Below are 17,707 nucleotides of genomic sequence, written 5' to 3'. Positions count from 1 at the left end.
GGGGAGCGATCGTCGGGTCCCAGCCCCGGGCAATGCGCGGAAGCGGTTGCGGAGGCAGCTAGCGCGGTCCTGCAGGCAGCAGCAGGAAAACAGCTGCACGGAGCGGGCAGCTCCTTCAGACAGGTGAGAGGCTGCCTGCAGCGGGCCCGGCGTTAAGCAGCTTTCCCACCTGCTGCGGGGTCCAGAGAAGCTGCCTGGCCGGAGGGGGACCGCCCCGGAGTCCCCTGAACCCTCCTCCAGCCAGGCAAGCTTGGCGGGTGCGCGGACGGAGCAGAGGAAGGCTACGGGAGCCAGTGCAGGCTCTGCCGCTGGCATCTCTGCTCCCTCGGGCGCCGCTTTGGAGGGGTCACCGAGGCTGCGGGCATGCGCGCCCCGGGCAAAGGGGAGTTTGCGGGGGAGGGCGGCGAGGTGAGCTGGGAGCGATGGGCTGATGGAGCGCTGCGCTGCTGCCCGCGCCCAGGCAGCTGCCCGGCGGAGCCATTTCGCTTCACTAGCGTGGTTGCTGCTTGCCCATGTTCGGGGATTTCTTTCAGAAAGGGGGCTTGCAGTGTTTCCACCCCCCAAGTGCCAGGGTGAAGGGCAAGCGGAGGAAGGGGATATTAACTGGAGTAGCTTAAAAATATGCCGAGCCTGGAATGACCTAGATTACCGAAGGATTGAATCAAGAAACTTCCCCTCCATCACCACTTAAAATGGGAGCCTGCTAAAAGTGCTTGACAGGTTTTTGTGGCATGAAGCACATAACCCAGTGATGGTGTCATTAGTAATAAGTCACTCCTGGAAATGACACATTTTTCTTTACTTAGAACAAGTAAGACTGGTCCAAAGCAGGCACAGTCACTGGAGGAAAATCAAGCCCAGCAGCTCAGGGAGCATGTCTGTGGTCGTGTGGGTGGAGGGCTTCCTTTCTGCCGCTTTTTTTTTTTTTTTTTAAAGGTCGTTTTCCTCTCATTTGGGAGAACGGGAGTGGGGTCTGAGACCAGCCTGTGAGGTCGGGCGGGGCTGGGTGGGAGGCAGCAGGGCGACGTAGCAGCAGATGGGCAGGGGCTGTTCGGGGTGACTGTTGGGGAAGTGGGAATTCACATGAATCCGTAATAGGGCTGATTCATTGGCTTTCTCATCCCCACTGCCAGCAGTGGGGTGATGAAACTTGGTGCTGAGTGAAGTGAGGTTGAAACCTGGGCTGGGAGAGGGCCGAGGGGCTGGGCACGGGGATGCAAAGCGGGGATAGGGGATTGTGTAACAGACATCTCTCTCCGATGCACTGGGATGGGGGGAAGAAAAACAGCATCAGCCAGGAGAGGGCGAGTTGTCCAGGCTGCAGAGCACCGGGATTTCACCAAGGCAGGTGGGAAGGGCAAGGCTGCCTGCATTGGGCATCACTGGAAGGGCTGCCTGCACCAGGTATTGCTGGCAGAGCTGTGGAAAAGCAAAGGGGACTTGCATTGCCAAGAGGGAAACAGTGAGGATGGAGGCAGAGGGAAAACTCAGAAACATCCCAGGCAGCGGGAAGTGCTGACAAAGCCCTGGAGCTTCCCGGAGCGCAGTGAGTAAGGGTGGTAGTAAGCAGCGTTTCAACACATCACCCGGCTTAGCTGCCAGCACCAACAGGCTCCCACCCAGCACGAGAGCCAGGGAGACGGCGTTTTGCAAAGAGGGATTTTCCAAGCGGCTCTGGGCGTTGACATGTGGTGTGTCTGGCCCCTCCACTTTTTTTCCTTCAATTCAACCTGCCATAAAGGTGTTCGGCCAAGTACTCAGGCTTACTGCCCTGCCAAGGCTAAGCACGATGCAGGTGAGGGCCGGGGTTTTGCAGGTCCCCCCAGCTCTCGTCATCTGCCATGCCTCAATTCAGCAAAGTGGTTTAACACATGGGAATGGATGTCAGGGCACCGGGAGCAGCATGTCCCCAGGGGGCTGGGGTGATGGGGATGGGGCATCCAGTCACCATCCTGGCTACAGAGCCAGCACAGCAGTTGAGGAGCCGTGCTGGTGTGGTGGCTGCTGCTGGAGCATGCCCACTGCTCCTCGCCACGTGCCATCCTGGCAGCAGCTCTCAGCCACTGCAGGCATTTTAATGAGAGCTGGGCAGAGCCCAGCCTCTCTCAACCTCCTCAGCCACCAGGAGCTGTAAGAGGGCAGAGGGTGTCCAGCATGAGCACCGGCACAAAACCCACTGATGAGGCTGTGGTCTGCCACAAAAGCTGCAACACCTGCACAGGGAGCTGGTTTCTGAGCAGCTCTGGGTGCTGCTCTTTAACATTCATTATAGGAGCAATGAGGGTGGGCTATAGGCCACATCTTTAATACCCCTTTATAGGTCTCCTGCCAGCTCCTGGTGTAAGAGCTGGGGATGAGGAGGTAGGGTGTGGTGACTGCTGGCCGAGGGAGGGTTTGTAGCTCCAGCTGTGCTTGTTCCTCTCCTTCTTGCTGCTACAGGCTGATGGCACAGCAGGGTGACATGTCACCTCTTCTTCCCTGTTTCCTGCTTGGGGGGCTTTGGGTTGGATGTGCTCCACCATGCACATGGGAGGCTGGTGAATAGGACGTGCCCCTGCTGCTCATTGTGGCTGTGAGGGGCAGTTAGGAGACTCATGGGGCTGAGGGTGTTCAAGAGGCAAGTGACTCTCCTGAAGAGCAGTTTTGGGGTAAAGCAGGTGCCCTGGATAGCCCTTCCATGATTTCTTGCAGTTAGCAGGGCACCACATTGAGGCCAGAGCTGTTGGGTTGTTTCAAGAGACTCTGAAAGAGTTGAGTCCGTGGGGCAGGAGATGAATGGACAGTATGCATATGCAGTCATCAGAGTGAGATGCAAGAGGGTTTTCAAGCCCCATAATTACCCTGTCTCCACTATATGCCTCCAGCCTAGGAAGACGGCCTCATTGCAGGAGAGCACAGGGAGCAACAGGGATCTGGGATATCTCTGCCTAATGTGCCCCACACCTCCCTTTTGTCGCCAGCAGCATCTCCCATAACATCCCATGCTGCTCAACAGATTGTAAATCCCCAAAGCTGGGGCTTACCACCAGGAGGAAAACAATGCCACACCATGTCCAGGACTTCTCACCCTCCCTGCACCACTACTGCTGCCCTGCCTTGGCAAAGAGGGGAGCAGGGTAACTTGCAAGTGTTGGGTGATGCCTTACATGTTGTCAGTGTCCCAACCATCTGCTGCATGTCCCCAGAGACCACCTGAGGGTGACAGCCAAGGCAGCGGGGAGGTCCCCAGGTGTGGCAGGGTCCCAGTTCAAAAGTCCAACAGCTCTTCCTTCCACTTGATCTCCTTCCATGCCCATCAGCCCAGCACCAGGCACTGGGGCTTTTAGTTCATTTTGGTTATAGCCACCCCAGGGTCTTACACAGCCACTGGTGCAAAGAGAGACTGGCAAAGGGGCTCCTTACCATGCAGTTTGCTGCTCAGGGGTAAAAGTCGCAGGGCTCCCCAGTGGTTGCAGTAGTTCTGGTACCACAGGCGCTAATTCAAAGATGCTACTGCCTAATGGATGGGCTCGGGAAAGATTCCCAGGCTGGCCGCCTTCCCTCTGCAGCATCTGTTCTCCCAGCAAATCCAGTTTCACTGAGAGGTTGTCATAGATGTTCAGCTGCAAAACATGCAGAGGGGAGGGCCTGGCAAAGATGGGAGTGGGAGAGAAGTTGTGGGTTTTTTCCCCTCCTCTGTTTGCTGCCAGGGCCTTGCAGAGCAGGGCTGGCCCAGAGGGGTCTCTGCAGGACACAGCAGATGGTGGAATGGAGGGTCAGCACCCTGTGAGCAAAGTCAGGGATGGGGGAATAAATGAGCTATCAGTTTTCACACTTTTCTGTCACTAAGCTGCTGCAACAGCCCTTGCTTCAGTTTCCCTCTTTCCTTACAGCATTCCACTCCCTCCTCAAAGCTGTATTACCCTTCAGCCCCACCTTCAGCTCGACACCATTAAGGGTTTTTGTGTCTCTGGGAGCATTGCTGAATGAACCCTCCAAAGCCAGGGGTGTGATTTTCACCCCCCAGCCCTCCCAGAGACTTGCCTAATGCTGGTTCTTGGCTCCTCCTTCCTCCATCCTCAGCAGGAGCAGTGAAGGTGTCCCCATTTCTGGCCTGGTTCCCTGTACCCGAATATCTCCCATCTTTTGTTGGGTCCATGGGGCACCTCTGCCTCAGGTAATTGCAGGAGGCAGGAAGACACTGTTTTTTCCAGGGAATGATTTTGAGAGCCCTCAGGAGTGCTGGAACCACGAACAGTGCACGAGACTGTGTCATGCAGGGACCAGCTCCTCTCCAGCAAGCTCAAGGGGAGCATCAAGACACCAGAGATCCCTAAGCACCTGCTCTACATCAGATACAAATCCTTCCTGAGCTTAATTCCCCACATTCCAAGAGAAACTGCTCTCCCAGTGCCAGCACAAAGAATAAAAGAGGAAAGATGCAATGCTGCCCTGGCTCCTTACTCTGTGGGGCCGCTCCCTCCCAGCAAAGGCTGGGATCTGTGGCCCAGGGTATGGAGGGGGGAAAGCCCAGGTATGGGTTGGAGCTCAGCCAGGGACATTCACTACCTTTGGGATTGTTTTGAATAGCTGCTTCACTTTCTAAAAATGAAAGGCATGCTAGAGCAGCCGGCACGGGGTGGGGTGAGTGCTGCTCCGAGGTTGGGATGGTGTTGGGTACCCAGCCCCATCTCTAGGGTTTCCCCCAAGCCCCAGCTGCCCTCAGCAGCTGCAGGCATGGGGGAAATGAGGACAGGGAGTATGAGAGCATGCCCAGGCTCCCAAACACATGGTTGACGCTTTGCTTGGGACAAGCAGGGAGAGCTATGGGCATAATTTCAGGTGCTGGCATCCTCTGGTTGCTGGCAGCATGCTGGGATAGGCACTGCAGAGGGTGCTGCTGCCACTTTCTGTAAACATCCCCACCTCCTTTGCAGCCCCCTCAGCCCCTGCCTGGACTTCCCCAGGCAGGGCTGGCGGGGGATCTGTGGCCGGGCAAGTGTCGGCAGAGGCGAGCAAGGGGGAGAAAGCTGCGTGCCACAACCTGCTTTAGCTGTGAGATCACCCTGCACTTCTGGCTTTTGAAGAGCAATACGAAGCTGTACACAGCCCTGGGCAGCTCTTGATGGGTATGAGTGATGGTGAGAGGATGAGGATCAGAGTAGCTGCTGATTCCCCAGGGCTGCACCCGTGTGCACTCTGCTCCTCAAAAAAGTGCTGGTTTCTTTTGGAAAAATTCCCATGTTGTTTTGCGTGACTCCAGGGGTCAAATCTGCACCCCAGTGTGCTGCAGGCTTCTTGAGGGTAGCTGAAGGAAGCCCTTCCTGCAGGGTTTCTTCTTGAGCATCCCTCAGGCATCAGCAGTCTGTGCTCAAACTTGGGGACAAAGCGGGGAGTTCACATGTGTCCATGCAGGGCTCTGGCTGGTGATTTACGCTCCTTGGCAATGGGGACACAGCACAGGGATGAGCAGTAACCGGAGCTGTGCTGCACCTGTGCTGGGCCTCCTGCTTTTGCTCTGATTTAATGTCCCAGTTGAGAGGTGATGTCATTTCAGAGGGAGCCAAAGAAAAGGAAGTGCTGGAGAAGATAAGGTGCTTTAACTCTACCCCTCCCATTTGGCCAGATTTTGAAGCTGGGAGCTGTCAGCCAGCTGCCAGCCAGGAAAACATAGGGGAGGAAAGAGATTGGTGGAAGGAGACCTTCCTCTTGGGGCAGTGGCAGCTGACACCAGGAACTGATGAGATGGAGGGTGGTGGAGGACCTCGTTTGTTCCTAGGTGATGTAAGCATGATTTTGTGCACTGCTCTGGCTTCTCCGTTAACTTCACCTCCCAAATACATGGGGTGAGTTGTTGGCAGCACCAATCGTACCCGGCCTGAGCCTGTGTGCCAGACCAGCAGCCAGGGAGGTGCTCCAGGAGGGTCAGCAGAAATGCTGGCAAGGTCCTGGAGAAGGTAAATTGAGAATGTGCAAAGCCTGCCCTGCTTGTGAAGGGGAGAGATGGGATGGAAAGTTCATTACCAAAGGTCCTGTTTATCTGTGGAGATGAGCCAGGGATTCCCATGGTGCTGATTCCATAGATTTGGACTTTCAGAAGGATCTTGTGAGGGCATCCTAGTCCCTCTGACAGTAAAAGGTGGTCAAGCACCACAGTCTTCTCTGCCATTTGGGTGATGTCAAGCTGCATCTGCTTATTCACATAAAAGGGAAAATCTCAAGGGACACTGGTTGGACCATCACTAGCCAGACCCAGCTCTACCCTGGAGGACAGGATCAATGAGTGAGAGCAAATCAGGATCACCTGTGGCCTTACACAATCACACAGGACATATGACAGCACTGGAGCTTTTCCAGCTCCCCAAGTTGCCCACCATGCAGGCAGGGCGATGCTTGCTGCCTAGTTCAGGTCAGTGCTCTTGCTGCTTGAGCTGGGAATGGGCTCATTCACATCTAGACCACGCTTTTGACCATGCCAGACACCGTGGTGATAGCTCTGGCTGTCAGATGCCACGTGCCGCGGACCCAGCTGGGCATTTCTCTTAATATCAGTCTTTGAGATGCTCAAGTTGATTATGATGGCCCAGCAGCTTGGTGTGGTAAATTGGGCACTGCTTGCTGTCACATTCAGTAAGATCAGAGCGTGAAAAACAGCAATGGCCTGCAGGTACTGATGTGTTGGTCCGGTCCAGTGTGGTGGAAAACATGGGCTTGGTGAGGCTGGGCAGAGGGGTCATCTCTAAGAAACTGCAATGTTTACATGTAGCCATTGCAACGTTTGGGCTTGATCTCCCCAGCCCCAGGAACTTTGTAGCTCAATGGGCTTGCTTGTCCTCATCCTGCACTGGTGGGTTTTGCTGTCAAAAAGTGACCCTGGTTGTGCTCAGAGCAGTAGGCAGCCAAGAAAAGGACTTTCTCTTCCTGGGATTTGAATGAAGTTGCAAAGAGCAAGAGGGGGTGCGGGATAACTCACACGTGGCTTAATATTCAGCTGCAGCAGGAAAAATCGAAGTTGGGTCTCCATTCCTTTCTTCATGTGTGTGGCACAGTCATCACAGTGTGTCTGCACTGCTTAGTGATGGCTGGTGGCTTTTTGCTCCCAAAAGCTCTGTTCTCAGTGTTGCAGGGGTATCACTGCTTTGTCTCCAGCCTGTGTCTTGGGATGCCAGGTACTGATGGTCTCAGCCTCACTGCTATGAACTCAATGTTCCCATTTTCTCCACAGGAGGCTTTGCCACCTTCTCGTCCTGCTTCCCAGGGCTCTGCGAGGGGAAGCCAGCTGCCATCCTGCCGATGAGCATCTCCCAGCCATGCTTGCCTGTGGCCAACATCGGCCCCACACGCATCCTCCCACATCTCTACCTGGGCTCCCAGAAAGATGTCCTAAACAAGGTATGGCCCAGTTGAGGGAACACATCTGCCCTGTCCCATCTGAGACCCCAACCATGCAGAAGGGTGAGGGCATTAAGGACTCTTCTCCTGCCCAGTGAGAGGACCACACATGCTCAGTCTGGCCCTACCAGGAGGCTAAAGGCAAGGAGTGCATAGGCAGAGCCTGGTAGAACTGGGGAGGGTGGTCGCAGAATGAGTCATCTTATATTGGTGAGCTTTGGGTTGGTCAAACTCTTCCCTAGTGCCAGTAGCAGGAGGAGCATAGCCAGGATAACACCTGAGCTTGGAGGGGGAGTTACCACAGCTGGAGGGAGATGTGGAACAGGAGCCTGCTTTGCACCCACCCACTTCACCAGGCAGGCTGCCAGATAACACCAATTTCAGCAACCCTGCGATCCCCTTGGGAGCCAGAGAGAGTGGGAGCAAGCTGGGATATTCAGCCATGGCAGTGCAGGGACAGGCTGCTCTGGCCAAGGGCTTGTTCAGGAGGCTCAAAAATGAGCAAAGTTTTGCTGTAGGGAAAGAGAAGAAAAGAGGAACAGTGCCCTTTTAAAGGTGCTGAAAGGGCTGTGCTGTGATGTCATGCCAGGGAAGGAATTTTGTTTAAAGAAAAAATAACAGCGAGAAGAAAGAAAGAGGAATTGCAGTTAAAATGCCACTGGGCGCCTGCCTACCACAGGCAGGAGGGAGCCAACCAGGCACCCTCGCCTGGGGCAGGCAAGGCGGGAGAGGGACCATGACGCCAGAGCAGGGTTGGAGACAGAAAGGAGGGAGAGTGAAATTATATACGGGGAGTAGAAGGAAATGAAAGAGAAAAATGCCAAGAATGTGAGCCTGGGAGCTGGGCTGGCTCCATTGAGCCGAGGCCGGGCTCTGCATAGGCTGCTGGGGTGGGCAGGAACCAGCTGCTGGAGAGCCAGGGCCGAAATCCCGATGTGGTCTCCTGAGGACCCAATGTCAGGCTGGGAAATTGATGGTTTCCTTCTCTCCCTGCCTCCTCAGAGGGTTTTGGTCATCTTTTGGCGCTGTGTTTTCTGCCATCGCCAGGATGTGTCCTGAGGATGCTCTATTCATAGGCAGCAAGAATGGGGTCAAATGCAGAGGCTGTGCATGGGCAATGCTTCTCCAGCACGTTGCAAAGGAGAGATCCCACATGGCAGCTCCACGCACTCTAACATATAGAAGAACGCTTATATCTCCATGTTTTCTCCTGTTTAATTCTGGGTCTTCCTTGTAATAGCACAGACCAGGCACTGAGACCCAGCAGCTGGCACAGATGTTCCCCTATTTTTTATAAGCAACCTGCTACCAGTTGTACAGGTGATACTTAGTCTGATGGGATGAGGAAAGAGACAGGTCAGATGAGTCATAAATTTGGTGTCATCACCACATATAGGTAAAGCTGACTGTAGCCTTGGGCGGGAAGTAATGGAGATTGGTGTGGATGCAGCAGTACACACCCAGCAAGCCAGTTTCCCGATGGATAGCCCGTGGGTTGAACCTCACCCCCTCATTGCAGTTTTTCATCTGACCCTATTTGCCTAAGGTCTCCCTTGTGCCATCTCATTTTGCTGAGTCAGAAAAATGGGCAGTGATGGTAGCATTTAAGTGGCCGAAGCAGAAAAGTCACAGACAACAAGTCCAGGTTCACTCCAGTGTCAGAAAGAGGGAAGAGATGGTTCCTCTTGCCACCTGCCTATGTCCTAACACAAGAGCATATGATCAGTGAAGAACTGTGAGCAACGAACAGATCTGTAAGAACTCCTGATGTGATTCTGAGAGGTGTGGGAGCAAAGACATGGGTTGACATTGGTCAGCATAGGGTGCTGCCAGTGACTCACACTACTCTGTTGGTGAGAGGCCTCCTCTCTCCCTCAGCTGTTACTTTCAAAGCTTTCAGTCAGAATTTCTGCTGATTTTCTTTCTTGTATTTGCCTCTTCTACTCATAATGGAGTTCTGAGGTTTTTCCCTCTGGGACCCCCTTCCAGGTATTTTTAGTCTTGCTTACTTTTACTTGGACCAATGCAAAGACCTGCTGAGGTTCAAACCTGTGTCATCTAAATTGACACAACCTTTTCAGCTGGCCTCTGCTGTACTACCATCTACTAGGTCAAGGCAGCAGTGGGAGACTCACAGGAGAAAACATCAGGATGGGAAAAGGCAAGGAGTGCATGGAAAGGCAGATCTTCAGCACTCAGTGCTTGCTGAAGTCAGCCATCCATTTGATTGCTTCTTTCCCACCAGGACTTGATGACACAGAATGGGATAAGCTATGTTCTCAATGCCAGCAACTCCTGTCCCAAGCCAGACTTCATCTGTGATAGTCACTTCATGCGCATTCCTGTCAATGACAACTACTGTGAGAAGCTCCTTCCCTGGCTGGACAAGTCCATTGAATTCATTGGTGAGCTTTTGTTAAAATGTTTGTGGACCCTCTAGTTCTCAGCCTTCAAGACCTGAACTCTTCTTGTGTCCTCCATGGTCTTTACTTCCAGCAGCCCTTGTCCTTTCACACAAAGGGACTGAGGGCTGGGGAGGAAGGCTAGAGTAATTTTTCCCACCATCTCTGACCACATCAATGTTTTTGTCTTTGTTTCCTCTACCATACCCCAGACAAGGCCAAGGTGTCCAGCTGCCAGGTGATTGTGCACTGCTTGGCTGGGATCTCCCGGTCAGCCACCATTGCCATTGCCTACATCATGAAGACCATGGGTATGTCATCAGATGATGCTTACAGGTGAGTTCTCCTCAGAGGGCAGGGAGGGGTGACACTGGTGTGCTTCACTCCAGGGAAGGAAAGCAGGCTGAGCACAGGAGAAGGGGGTGGGAGCTCCTTGAAGCTCTGTCTCGCCTTGGCTGAGTCACAGTGGAACCAAACCAAACCAAACCTCCCTTCATTAAGTGCATGCAATGAGGAATGGTTGGGAGCAGTAAAATGGAGGAGCAAGGCAGTCCCAGTTCTACCCCTGCGGCATCCCAAGACCCTATGATTCCTCATGACCCCTTTATTTAGAGAGTCTGGTTAGAAGGTCCTGGACAATACCTCTTCTCCCCAAAGAGGCTGAGAGAATAGGGGTGACCCACTGTAGGACCAAGCACCAACTGGAGCTGTCTATGCCTCTTGGCAGGTTCGTTAAGGACCGTCGCCCATCCATCTCACCCAACTTCAACTTCCTGGGCCAGCTCCTGGAGTATGAGAGGAGCCTGAAGCTCCTCAAGGCCCTGAAGTCAAAGGGTGACCGGGGCGAGGGGGATGCCCAGCAGGACCTGTCAGAGGCGGCTGAGGGCAGCCGGCACCCCCCACCACCTACCTCAGAGAAGGCCGAAGAGGTGCCGAGAGGTGCCAGCCCAGTGTCCCCACACAGCGAACCCGAGCGGCCCGGCGGGACCCCGAAGGTCCTGTCGCCCACCACCCTGCAGCAGGGGCTCAACGGCTTGCACCTCTCCTCCGAGCGCATCCAGGACACCAACCGCCTCAAACGCTCCTTTTCCCTGGACATCAAGTCCGCCTACGCACCCGGCCTGCGGCAGGAACCCCCTGGACCTCCTGGCCCCGGGGATGGCCCCAAACTCTGCAAGCTGGACAGCCCCTCGGGCCCTAGTGGCCTCAGTCCCTTCTCCCCGGGGGCGGACAGCCCCGACCGGCCGAGTGGGCCCGACCTCCTGCTGGAGGCCAAAGTGAGGCAGCGGCGGAAGCACCGGCACCCGGCGGGCTCGCCGGCCCATGGCCTCAGCCTCAACGTTGGCGGGGCCTGTGCTGCACGCAAGAGCCCCAGCGCTGAAGACGGGCTGCCCCCGCGGCTCAGCCAGCCAGCTGCCGCCACCACCACTGCCACCTGGAGCGGGGTGCACCTGGAGTCCCCAGGCACCCCCTGCAGCGAGACCGGCTGGTACTTCGGTACGGACTCTGGTGGCGCCGGCAGCAGTGGCGGGAGCCTGTTTGCCAGCACCGGCCCATACCCACCGCCCTTTGGCTGTGGCGGGGTGGCCGGCGGCTGCGAGATCAGACTGAGGGACAAGGCGCGGGCTGAGCCGCGGGATGGGCGGCACAGCTGGCACGAGGAGGCTGGTGCTGAGAAGCAGTTCAAGCGGAGGAGCTGCCAGATGGAGTTTGAGGAGACCATGTCTGAGGGAAGGGCCCGAGAAGAGCTGGGCAAAATCGGCAAACAGTCCAGCTTTTCGGGCAGCATGGAGATCATCGAGGTGTCCTGACACCAACCCAGGGCACCTGGAGAGCGGGGACGGGGTGAGGGGGTATTTAAGCTGGGGGGAGAGGGGAGGGCGACGGTGGGGGTGGGCAGGGAGTATTTATACCTGCTCGTGCATTTTTGGGAGTGCACGCGCTGAAACTGAAGCGAAAGTGGATGAGTCTTTCCAGAGTCAGGAAACATAACGGTGCATGCTTAGTGTCCCTCCTGCACCTGCCCTGGTCATTGTCCCCCATCTCCAGGGGGTCCCAGCCCTCAGAAACCCACATTCAAAATTAGGGCATAAAATTCTAACGGGAAAGGGACAGAGGTTGCAATTTTGGATGTGTGAATACGGCACAGTGCCTGTGGGGGGGCCATGGCTGCCCCTTCCCTGCACTGTGGTGCACTAAGCATGCTCCTTCATGTTTCTCTGGCTAAATATCCTAAAAATGCTGCACTGGAGCAGCCCTATACATATATAAATATATATTATATATAATATAAAGAGAAAAATGAAAACACACACACAAAGGAAAAGGTAAATGGTTTTACTGCAATTTTTATTGAGACGTAAATAATATTTCAATTTTTTTCTTTGTTTTTAATTTATTGAAGCTGTTCATTCTGGCAATGATTTGCAGACAATGTGGGGCGGTACTTTCAGCTCTATTTTTACTGTGTATGGTATTTAAATCTAAAATACGAGTTTCTAAGCAATATATGAGGCCTGTGGCTCCTTCTATAGCTCATGTCGACGACAAAGATTTCCCCCCCTTTCCTCTGGGCACAGTGACAAGGGGACAGGAGACTCTTCTAGGCCCTTTTTCTAGAAATGAACAAGTGATCAAGCAAACTATAAAACCTTCTTACAACATAAACTGAGCCAGAAAGCTCTCTTCTGGAAGCTGCTGCTGCTGCTTCACCCCTTGGTCTCTGTTTGCTTTATGTCCCCATCCTGGCCATCATCCCGTTCCAGCCATCATCCTCATCAATGCCATCACCCCATCCGGGCTGTACCCCCCTCCCCTGCCCTGGGCTGCCCATTCTCGCTGGAGAGGGTGAGAAGGGAGTCACCTAAAGCGTAGGGAAGTGTGCCAGGTGTCACCTCCAGCTGTGCAGGGAAGGGGAAGGCATCAGAGGCTGCCACAGTGGTGGCAGGGAGGGCTGGTGGTATCTGGGATTTTTTGCTGGGGGATGTCCTGCTTGCCTGCCTCAGCCTCTCAGTTCCCCCTCACCTCAGCCACCTTGCTTAGGAGGTATGGGCACCATTTTCCCTTTGGCACTGGTGGTTTTTCAGGCTTTCCCCACCCTTCACTTCACATCCAAGAAGCATGGGGACCATGTTTGCAGGCACTGGGACTCCTCTGGCCCTGTTCCCCTCAGGGCTGGCTTCCCTCCTTCCAGCTGGCTGGACATGAAGCACTGCAAGCACACAGGGGGCACAACCAACTTACTTTCAGAGGTGTTTGGCTGCTTCCCCCCATCCTGGTGGGTAGCCAAGCTCTTGCCCCCCAACCCCAATGCCAGGCTTGCTGAGAAGTTGCTTTCCGGAGCTGTAGGCACTGAGCTGCCTCTGCTGCAAAGCACTTCTCTCCCTGTGGCTGTCTTTGCTTTCTCCCTCATTTCACACTAGTTTGCAAAGCTAATACCTCAGGGGTCTCCATTCATGCATGTCTGTGTCCTGTGTCATCCTTGGAGTGTTGTTTTTTCTTTTCTGGGTCTGCACCATTTCTCTCCCTTTCCTTTGTTCCTCGTCTCGTTGTTTGTTTCTATCTTTAAATCAAACTACATATGACAAAACTAAATTATCTCAGGTTTAAAACTGAACACAAAGCAGAGGTGTGAGGAGCTGCAATTGTGCAAGGAGGGGCTGCTCACTTCAGCTGGTTGCTACCCCAACCACTTATGTCTGCAGTTGAGATGAGACACCCAAGAGGCTCATTGCTCTCTTCAGGCCAGCTTTAATTTTTCTGGTTTTCTGTAGGTGAGATATTGGGGAATCCCCACATGTTCCTGGCTGGTTCCCCAAGGTGTGGTGGAGAGGGACAGTGATGGCTGAGGAGCCATGGCCCACCTGCCTCTCTCTTCACATCACTTTCAATGTGGGCAAGAGATCACCCCTCAAAAGCCCACCATCACCCATTGTTGCCTTCAGTAACCACCTCAAACCAGCTCAGTGTTGCCAACCTGAACATTTCTCCCTTCTGGCCCTGAAAGGACAATGACACTATTTTCTAAGCTCCCTTTTTATTTTCCAATAAGTATTTGGGTCCATTCTGAGAGCTGGGCAGCTATTCAGGAGCTGTACTTGCAGCAGGGTCTCCAAAGACAGTATTGATGTCAAGTCCAAGGATGGAGGGCAAAAGGCTTCATCCTCCCTCCAGGAAGCCTCCTGAGCCCAGGGTGAGTGTCACATACCTCCTACCCAGCCAGCACTGCTGGTCCCCCTTCCCCTGTTGCTGCCCTTGGCAGTGGCATCTCTTCCCATGCATGCCAGGGGTCATCACAGGCTGAGCTCTGTTCTGTATCCTCTGTATCGCTCAGTTCCTGCCCATCCCATAGTCCTCCAGGGTTGATGCCAGCATGGATCACCTGAGCTCCCGTCAGGCAAGTTACTGGCAGGAGCTGTTTAGGTGTAGCTTTGGGCAGTGAAGAGGGGGCCAGATGACTTCCCAAGTGATTTAGTAAAAAGAGGACAATAGGTCAGCACAGCCAGGTGTGGAGATGAGACGAGGTGCTAGCAATTTGTGTAACTCATCCTGTTAGCTGACACAGTGTATTCTGAACACAAAAAAACCAGCTGGAGTAAGTCAGAAAGGAGAGAGCAAGTGTTGTAAACGGGACTCAAAATGTCTGCAAAGAGGCAGATAATGTGGTTTGCTGCCTTTTTTTTGCCCTTTTTTTTGTTACTCTGCTATGTCCCTGGGTGCTCCTCAGCCACGTTCAAGACTTTAGACCCTACAGACTCCTCTCTCCTCTGAAACAAGAGCAAGGAGAAGTAGATTTTAAGATTGGTAGATCATAACTGCCAAGACACATTTATGACCCACCTCTGCAGCCTTATTTTGATGTACTTTGTGTTCATTTTTCCCCTTTATGTTGGATGTATGCACTAGAAGCCCTCTCACGGGCACTATTTTTAGGTTACATCCAGAAAATAACCCCTGATGGAGCATCCCTGCCTGAGTGTCCCCTGCAGTGCTGACCCAAAGCCACCAGGGTCACTGAGGGCTTTGCGCTTTAATGATTTTTCTTAAAATCAAACTGTCTAACAGACCACTCTGTCCATGAACGAGACAATTGTGAGTTATCACACAGAAGGATGTGCTGGCTGGTAGTTCTCCCCATCATCTCTCAGTCAAGACACTTTATGGGCTCTCACAGACAGACACCTCAACCCAAAGCCCCACTGGAACAAAAAAATAATCTTTCCATGCCAGTCTGATGATGGAACATTTATTCAGAGGGACCTGAGTAATAGAAGTGTGAGCAGAGGACAGGAAAGGTCTCTCCTGTCAAGGGAGGAATCAACAAAGCTGTTGAGCGACCGATGGTCATGGCAGCAGCAATGGCTGAGCTTTCCACCACATGAAGGATGGAGTAAACCACAGCATTCCTTCAGACTAGAAGGAATATCTCACCCTTCCTTCCAACCCATGCCTGTCCCTGGAGCTCAGCTTCCCAGCTGCCTTCTTCCCAGCAGCCTTTTGAGGGACTGAGCAAAGCTGGGGGAGGGCCAGCGATCAGCTTGGCAACACTGAGCCAGAGGCCTGGGTCAGAGCAGGCTGGTCCCTGGCCTCAGCAGCAGGGTCCCCAGCCCCTGCTGCCTTCCTGGCCCTTCTCTCTACTTGTTTCTTTGGATGTCCATTCCCATTACATCTGCCCCTTAAGAGATGATGCCCCCAGAACCCCCTCCTGCTGTCCCCTTCCCCTTCCCATCCTTAATACTAATGATAATAAGCTATCAGTGTTGTCATTGCAATCTATGAATGATAGATTTGAGTATTTATGATTACAATTATTATGGTTATGATTCTGTACTTTTTTGCTTCTTACTCTTTGTATGTTGCTCTTTGTTTCTGTGTTGTGAATAAATGCAAGGCCCCATCACACCTTCTCTCTGCTCCCCGCAGCTGGGCTGGGGCTGCACTAGGCACAGCTCCCAGCTGTCCCAAGGCCTAGGAGGCAAACCCTTGTCAGAGGAGCTGAAGGGTGGTGCTTCCTAAGGGTATAAAGACACCCATATCTGGGGCAGATCCTTCATTCTTCCCATTCTGCAGCTACTCTCCCCTGTACAGGCTCCTGCTCATGTTTGCAAGAGGCAGGAACCCACTGGCACCAAGAACAGAAGATTAAATGGTGAAAGCTTAAAGCTTTTTGTAACAGCTTAAAGGAACATTGGCCAGGCACCCAGCTTGTGGAGTCAGCTCCCTCCAGGTTTCTGTCCTCTCACCTTTTTCTGCTGACTGTGCCTACAGACTTGATCTTCATCTGCAGGGGCTTCTTGTTGTGCCATGGCAGCTGGTTTGCAAAGTTCTCCCAGCTCAGCCGAGCCCATGCACTGGTGCCCTGTTTTAGCCAGGTGACCCGGGCTTTCTTAACTTGAACAGCACAGCCTAGGGAGGACACATGGCCGGTGCTAGTGCAAGCTTAGTGGCAGAGCAGTAAGGAGAGATATGAGCAGGCTCCGATACCTGGAGGGATTTAGAAAGGGGCTGGGAATGGGGCTGGAAACAGCCTTTATCCAACACTGATGAATCAGGGTGTCATAAGTGGACAGACTCTGGTGCTGCTTTTTTGCACCTGTCGCCTGGGCTCCTTGTACAACATTGAGGATTCCAGATGCCTGTAAGGTGAAGGAGGAGACATTAGACAAAGGGCAGAGGAACCCCATCTGCACCACAGTACAAAACACTCTCTGTACTGCGCCAGCCCCATAAAGAGTCATTTTAATTTGTGGAGTTTAACACCGCCCTTCTCCAAGCAGCCTGGGCACAGTGTGTTGTCTCTGTCATGAGACATGTCTCTGTCATGACTTTGCTTTGCTGTGGCTTGGGGTCCTTCTCATCATACTGTGCTAAACTCATTTCCAAGGCTGCCCTGAGACCACACCAGAGAGCAGAGAGCTCAGGTCTCACCCTTTTCTTGGGGGACCCTGGCAGACCCCTGTTGGGGTCCCAGTCCAGCATCACCCTTCCTACCTCACCTGCCTTTGGGGCAGCTGTGGATGGGGAGGGAGCAGGCGGGTCCCGACAACACAGGGGCTGAGCCTCCTCAGCTCCCACCCTCATCCCTGCAGGATCAGGCCCTTCCTCAGCAAGCACAACACGGGGAGGGGGGTCTATGCCCACCCTGGCATATCTGGAGACTCCTGAGCAGGGAAGAGAGGGTCTGGCCACCAGCCCCACCATGCTCCCTTCCTTGCTGCCCATTTGGCCAGTGCCGGCATCAGACCCGGGAAGACACCCTGTCCCTGCCTCATGTTTATTTATTTATTACCAGAGGCTGTAAACAGCAGTGCTTTTCTACCCTCTACTTTCTTTTCCTTTCTTTTGTATTTTGGAACAATGTGTTGTAATAAATACCCAAATAGATGTTTTAACAGCTGGTGTCAGCCTTGGTTTTTGAGGGTTGGACCTTCTCAGTGTGGGGCTGGAGGGTCCTCTTTGGGGGTTTGAGGAGGGCAATGGATCTTTGGCTGCATTGGTGGGGGCCAGAGCTGGTAGACAGCTGGACACACAGCCAGACCTGGACTCAGCCAGATCCATGTCTATCTATAGGGCCCATCAGCTGGACGCTGCAGTTGGACTAATTCAAAGCATAAATAAGACTCATGGCTGATGGAGCAGGGAAATAAAAAGTAATTGGGGCATTCATTGGCCCACAAACTGCAAACAGCCGCTCTAAGGGTTTGTGATGGCCCAGTGTCTTGCTCATGGCTCTGAGGCTGTAGGCAGGCACCTGAGCAGCTCATCTCTAGTGGAAAGAAATGGCTAGATCCTGCTCCAGATGAGTATGTACAAGTGTAGGGGATGGTACAGATTACTAAGCTAAAGAACACAAAGGCATGGAGTGTTTGCATTGAAATACATTCTATTATTATTATTAGTAGTAGTAATAATAATAATGATTATTTTTTTCCCTC

General features: G+C 53.4%; 1 protein-coding gene across 4 annotated transcripts in view; it reads left to right on the top strand.

The window, feature by feature from the left end:
* Window positions 1–17,164, top strand: part of DUSP8 (dual specificity phosphatase 8) — a 48,043-nt gene extending 30,879 nt beyond the window's left edge. For all 4 annotated transcript variants that reach the window (XM_065065102.1, XM_065065104.1, XM_065065103.1 and 1 more), the window contains 4 exons: window positions 7,205–7,371; window positions 9,617–9,776; window positions 9,986–10,109; window positions 10,501–17,164. In XM_065065102.1, the coding sequence (XP_064921174.1) occupies window positions 7,205–7,371; window positions 9,617–9,776; window positions 9,986–10,109; window positions 10,501–11,584 (1,535 nt within the window). In that variant the 3' untranslated portion in view covers window positions 11,585–17,164. The remainder of the gene's footprint in view (window positions 1–7,204; window positions 7,372–9,616; window positions 9,777–9,985; window positions 10,110–10,500) is intronic.
* The last annotated feature ends 543 nt before the right edge of the window (window positions 17,165–17,707 follow it).

The sequence above is a fragment of the Columba livia genome, chromosome 5, assembly GCF_036013475.1.
Source record: "Columba livia isolate bColLiv1 breed racing homer chromosome 5, bColLiv1.pat.W.v2, whole genome shotgun sequence".
Taxonomy (NCBI): domain Eukaryota; kingdom Metazoa; phylum Chordata; class Aves; order Columbiformes; family Columbidae; genus Columba; species Columba livia.
This window is presented reverse-complemented; position numbering and strand designations above follow the sequence as displayed.